This window comes from Thermobia domestica, chromosome 3 (genome assembly GCF_964235325.1).
Source record: "Thermobia domestica chromosome 3, izTheDome1.hap1.1, whole genome shotgun sequence".
In the NCBI taxonomy this organism is placed as follows: domain Eukaryota; kingdom Metazoa; phylum Arthropoda; class Insecta; order Zygentoma; family Lepismatidae; genus Thermobia; species Thermobia domestica.
Genome location: NC_137456.1, coordinates 348,176,216 through 348,182,933, shown reverse-complemented (window position 1 = coordinate 348,182,933; position 6,718 = coordinate 348,176,216). Strand labels below are relative to the sequence as shown.

General features: G+C 38.2%; 1 protein-coding gene across 1 annotated transcript in view; it reads left to right on the top strand.

The window, feature by feature from the left end:
• Nucleotides 1-6,718, top strand: part of cv-c (RhoGTPase activating protein) — a 97,393-nt gene that overhangs the window by 76,282 nt on the left and 14,393 nt on the right. Inside the window, exons 8-10 of the mRNA XM_081752916.1 lie at nucleotides 58-369; nucleotides 2,504-2,826; nucleotides 4,602-4,753. Coding sequence (XP_081609042.1) covers nucleotides 58-369; nucleotides 2,504-2,826; nucleotides 4,602-4,753 — 787 coding nt within the window. The remainder of the gene's footprint in view (nucleotides 1-57; nucleotides 370-2,503; nucleotides 2,827-4,601; nucleotides 4,754-6,718) is intronic.

The following is a 6,718-nucleotide window of genomic DNA, read 5'->3' as shown; positions in this document are numbered from 1 at the left end:
AATAGCAAATATGGTTTATGATATGTCCTTATGTTTTGATTACTTTTTAAATTCCAGATAAGACTGTGTTTGGGGTACCATTACTTCTTTCGCTTCAAAGAACCGGCCACGCTTTACCAAAGTCTATCCAAACAGCTATCCGCTGGCTGAGACAGAATTCCTTGGACCAAGTGGGGTTGTTCCGGAAGTCGGGAGTTCGCTCGAGAATCCAGAAGCTGAAGCAGATGAATGAGAGCCAAGGAGACAACATTAATTACGACGGACAACAGGCGTACGATGTGGCTGACATGGTCAAGCAATACTTCCGAGAACTTCCGGAGGCTCTCCTAACGACCAAACTATCAGAAACGTTTATTGCTATATTTCAATGTAAGTACCACAAACGAATGGGAAAACTACATTTTTATCACTGTTCCAAGTGTGCGCGTAGAGGTGGATGGTGAAAGGAAGTGAAAATTTGGCAATTTTTTTCCCAAGCATTTGGCATAAGGCGACATCTTTTCATAAGATATGGCATAAAGAGGAGCTATATGTTCGTAATTTATAATATGGTAATAATCTTTTGTAACATTTGGCTTTAAAAACAAACATTTTTGGCTTCAGAGGCACTCTTTTCGTAACATTTGGCATAAAGACCTCCGTCTTTCCTCACATTTGGCATGATAAGGCGACATCTATTCCTAATATTTACATGAAGCGAGTATATGTTCCTAATATTTGGCGTAAAGAGGCGACATCTATTCCTAATATTTACATGAAGACACAGTATATGTTTCTAACATTTGGCATCAGAGGCATCATTTTTCCGTAACATTTGGCATAAAGACCTCCGTCTTTTCTCACATTTGGCATGATAAGGCGACATCTATTCCTAATATTTACATAAAGAGACAGTATATTCTCCTAATATTTGGCGTAAAAAGGCGACATCTATTCCTAATATTTACATATAGAGACAGTATATGCTTCTAACATTTGGCATTAGAGGCACTATCTTTCCGTAACATTTGGCAAAAAGACACCTATCTTTTCTCACATTTGGCATGATTAGGAGATATCTATTCCTAATATTTACATAAAGAGACAGTATATGTTCCTTAATATTCTCTGCAAAGAGGCGGCATGTGTTGGTGATATTTGACATTGAGATATAAACGTGGGACATAAAGCTGATTTCATGTGGACGTTCATGTTTGACTTTATTTATTGGTTCAAATACAATGGATCAATAGGTTCAAATTTTTAAATTAAATTTACATTGTTATGGCTGTAGACTAAAGGAGACAGATGATAAGCGTGATAAATACAAGTAAAAATTGATGAATGATTTGGTAAAATGAAAGCAGAGAACTTCGAGAAAATCCAAGGACAAGATGTCGTCCATCATAAACAAATGATTTGGAATCAAAGAGAGGCATTCTTCGTTTCAGAGATGAACATTGAGGCATCATGTGACCTTCAACGGCTTCAAGTGTCATAATAAACTCAATCTCAGAGGCGGATCCAAGGGGGGGACTATAGGGGCTATAGCCCCCCCCTGACGCTCAAGTATACACTGGATAAAATGGGCTTCAATCCTGCTTTACACTGGATAAAACTGCCAACTATGGTTTAGCCCCTCTCTTGATCATATCCTGGATCCGCCACTGCTCAATCTTATAGCTGAAGAATGGTTAATAGCAATAATAATAAGGGGTGCGCTGCGACATTAGTACTTTTTAATTTATTGCCCTGGTTAATTAATGAAACTTTTTCTACGTTTAGTAGTTCACATATTAGCAATTGTCCCAAGATTTTACGAAAGCTTGCTTCATTTAAAAGAGAAAGACACTGTACTTGTATATCTTGGAAGAATTGGGAATCCATAAAAGAAAATGTAATGTTTGGTAAAACAAGTTGTAAGGTCAGAGCAGGATGAAAGTTAACTGATTCCTTCAAAAAATAATGATTAGAACCAAGGGGACGATATATATCACGTTCCTTCTTAACCTCGGTTTAGAATACGTAATTAGGAAAATAAAAAGTAGCAACATAGAACTAATATTGAACTGTCTCAACCAGAGGCGGATCCAGGACGGACTTCTGGAGGAGGGGGGCGGTGGGTTGTAATACTGGTATTTAGAGCTACTTTTAAGAGCGTCAAACTCGGGGATGGGTTTTATTTATATATAAAAGAAAAAAGTTTCCTCTTCTGGGGAAGGGGGAAATCGCCCCGATCACCCCTCCTCCTGGATCCGCCCCTGGTCTCAACTGCGTGCTCGTTTATCTAGCAAAAGACAGCCTACTGGGAGGTCTTCTACTATCTGAAAAGTGTCTCAAGTAGTCAAAGTGGGTAGTTGGCGAAACTGTTACACGTTAATATTTTTTATTATAAATGTATTGTTTTGCTCAGCGAGTAGTTTAAATAAAATTTAAGTCTTTAAAAAGCAAAGCTTATAGAATGGGAAAACTTATGCTTTTTTGGTGATTGTGTGGGTGATTAATCTTGGTGTTTTCGTTTCAGTTATTCCCCTCAACCAGCGGTACGAAGCTGTTCAATGGGTGCTACTTCTTTTACCAGATGAACACCGAGAAACATTGCAATTTCTTTTGGACTTCTTAGCCCAGGTGGCAGCACGATCTCCTTCCAACCAAATGACTGCGAGTAACCTAGCTGTGTGCTTGGCGCCTTCCCTCTTCCATTCGCCAGTCACGCCACGCTCTACGTCCGCCAGTCCACGACGCCGGAAGACGGTCGGAGTCCCAGACGCTCGGGAACTTAGTGAAAACAAAGCAGCTCACGACTGCTTGCTATATTTGATACGCGAAAACAAGAAGCTGTTTTGTGTAAGTTGTCTTGCATTGTACTTTTATGATAAAGTTATGTACTGTCTAGTAGGTTCTTTATTTCAGGAACCAGTGCTTGTAATCTACCTCTATTTGAGACTAATAGTATGGTGAGAAAAGCTTATCTTGTGCGAGAAGATATTTCGTATTGTTTGTGACCCGCTAAGTGCATAGAATCAATTCCCAGCGTGGAGCTGTCTCGTGGCTAAGCGGTTAGCATACGCGCCTTTGGCGTGGGAAGCCAGGGTTCGATTCCTGGCGGGAGCTTATGTGGTTCAGATCCCCACGTAGGTCCACGTGTCGTATAGCCTCGTTGCTGAAAGAGACGTGAAACTGAAATAAAATCAATTTCCAGCGTGGTTTCGAGTTCACGCAAACAATAGGTTCCATCCTCGATGTTGACACAAAGAACGTAAAGCAAAAATCGAAATGAAATGAAATTTTTCAGGTTAACGTTTCACGATTCCCGTTAGGGTAAGGAAGACGACGATAAAGTAAGTGAATGATGATGGAAGAATTGGTGGAATGAGAAAAAAAGGGGGAAGAGAGTACCCCGAGAAAACCTACGGACACATTGTTGTCCACAACAAACTTATTTTGCTGGGGGTCGAACTAGGGACCCCACGCACCAGATGTAAGCACTCTACCCCTGAGAGCAAAAAATCAAGCAAGCAATCTACTTCAGGAGTGTCTCGTAAATCTAATGATGTATACAATATGAATAGAACCAATTGTTTCTCTGTCCTACAATTAAATTCTTAAGTTACTTAGAAGTTCGAAGAATAATGCATGAGACACGTTTTAAATATTGATAGTGTTATTCAAGTGTGCCCTTGTTTGAATATACCATTCTTCTTAACTATCGAAAATTAAGCTGGCACGTTTAAACAAGACACTTTAAAAGCACGATTTTTTTTTTTTTTTTTTTTTTTTTTTTTTTTTTTTTTTTTTTTTTTTAAGAAAAGTAGAATGACTTTGGAAAAAGAAAATGGAAAGTTAGAAAAGGATATAGTGAAACGAAAAAGAAAGGGACACATGCTTAGAATTGAAGGTCAACAAATGCTCTTCTTACAGCAATTGAAGAGTCTATTTCAGAATGCTTGGAATAAATTCTAAGAATTCTCTTCGTAGAGATGAGAGAGACGATAATTATTCGGAATTCTTAGAATAATTTGACAGGTGCAATCTTATTGTAATTTGGATTACAAACTTAATTGTATATTGTAAAACTTTGTGTAATTTTGTCTCATGTATAAGGAAGAGGTAGAGCTGTTAATAAAAAGAGCGTCCGGAATCGACTCCCACTACCAGTACTTTTATTATAAAAAGTTCCTCTATAAAAGTATTTTACAAAATACTATACAAATTGATTTCTCTATAATCAGGGTGAGTATAGGTGGTCTTTGACCGTAAGGTCGCAGACAGGATCTCCAACAGAGCTCCATAGCAGGCTAAGAGGAGTGGAATTAAGGAACCAATGCTCCGTAGCAAGCAGAGGCGGGTTAAGTCGCCAAAAGAGCCCCGTAGCAGGCTAAGCGGCTGAGGTTAGGATTCCCAGACAGAGCCCCGTAAACAACTTCACATGGGATATTACAATATAAATGATTACTTAGCTAGAAGTATATCATGGTAAACTGAGATTTATAACATCCTGTATTAATGTTGATTTGTGTGATTAATAGTTTTTCCTTCTTTTTTTGAATTAAAGTACGATTATTAATAGTTTCCAGATAATGATATTTTTCTACCTATTTTTTTATGTTTTGTTTCTAAAGGTATCAGAAGAAATGATGTCTCAGTGCCACTTTAACTACATGGAAGAAAGTGTTCCGGTGGCGTTAGAAGAACTAGGAACGGAATTTCAGTTAGATTGGAGGGGATACTTGAACGAATGTATAACTGCCTTGCTCAAAGAAGCACGCGAAAAGTAAGTCAGAAATCACTTTCTTCAATATAAAATTAATATTAGTAGGAAATTTTTATAATTATACTAGCCTCAATTACCCGCTTTACTGGGTTAAATTTAAAAAAAAAAATGGTAATATGTTCCGTCACTTTTTACTATTACTAAAGCGCTCTGTGATATCGGTCATTTTCGATGATTTTTATATTTCTCTCCCCTCCCCTCCCATGTTGCATGGCTGAATTTAGATTTAAATGGCATCGGAAGTGTCACTGTTCATCTCAACGACACCGAAAAGTGTGGACTCGACACTGATATTTGTAATTTCGATCATTAAATATCTTTCCCCTCCCCTAAGTTACTGTCAAAACAAAATAATAAAAATCTTCCCAGGCCCAAACCTCATCTATGTTGAAAATTTGATCGAGATCGGTTCGATGGTTCAAAGGTTATTACGCTTCATTTACTTTTATATACTTCCCTTTCCCCTCCCCTTTTCTAAGTGCTACCGTCAAAGTGATATGACAAAAACCATTTCAAATCCAAACACCATCTATGTTGAAAATTTTATGAAGATCGGTCGGATGGTTCAAGAGATTAAGAGTCACAAACGTACGCACTTTCAATTTTATATTATAAATTATTTTTTTACATTGTGAATATCAATTTCTTTCACTTGTCGTCTTTCGGAAGACAAAGGTATCCTTACATAAATATCAATACTTTTGTAATAACATATTATAGATTTAGAGGGAAGGGTTAGGTATTCAAACGAAAATAAACGAAACGTGTATGCTTTAAATATTTGTAATAGTCAACGTTAACGATTAAGTTAGCACGTGTATCAATTGTAATTAATCCATATCATACTTACATTTCGTACAGTACAAAATGAGTGCAAAAAAACACAAAATGCTTCTTACTCTAACCTGCAGATTTTTTCCTGAAACACATATCGAGTGTTTTAAAAATGGCACCCACGGATCACAGAGCACTATTCTAGAGGTCAAAATAAAGCGAAAATGTTATATGATGGTATACCCTCCAGGGCCTTGTTTAGCCGCTATGGGGAATCAAAATTTCCAATGTGGCAACATCGCAGATTAACTTGAAATCATTAGCATTACTCTACAAATTCATCAGACGGTTACATCAGTTGTCACATTAATAAGTGATGCTAGTGTCAATCAATATCGACTTTAGCTGCCATCAGGAAAGAATCGATGTAACTATTTGATAGATTATTAGATCTAATCTATGGTTCTCTATCTGTGACGTTGCCACATAATGCAATTCGCGTCTCCAGACGAGGACCCGAAAGGTATACAAATATATACAATATAGTTTTTGCTTTAGTGCTCTGCAGTCCGTGGGCGCCACATTTAGAACACCCGATATCTATCTGGCTAGGTAGCTAGCTATATGTCTAATGGCCATTTTTTAAGTCATCTTCAATTCTCTAATTCTAAGTGGCAGTTTGTTATTTGGTCTAGGAATTAATTCGTGCGGGTGGACAAGAGATGGCGCAACGAACGGAGCGTCCCACAGTTCCGTGTATCCACACATGTGTTGCAAACCCCTGTCATCGCGTATCGTTCGTAGTATAGGGCAGTGGATTAAAGCGTCAACAACACCAGTTTGTAGTTAAGTGAACATGGCGCAATTTGTGCCTGATAAAGTGTTTTTGCGGGGTGTCCTGCTGCATTACTTTAACATGCAGAAAAGTGCGACTGAAAGTCATCGTATTTTGGTGGAAGTGTATGGTGACCATGCTCTAGCTGAGCGAACGTGTCAGAAGTGGTTTGCACGGTTTAGAAGTGGTGATTTCGGCTTGGCAGACTAAGAGCGAGCTGGACAGCCAAAAAAATTTCAAGACGAAGAATTGACAGCATTGCTCGAGCAGGATTCGTGTCAAACGCAGGAACAACTTGCAGCAGCATTAGGCGTTGATCAAACAACAGTCTCCAAACGCTTGAAAGCCATGGGAAT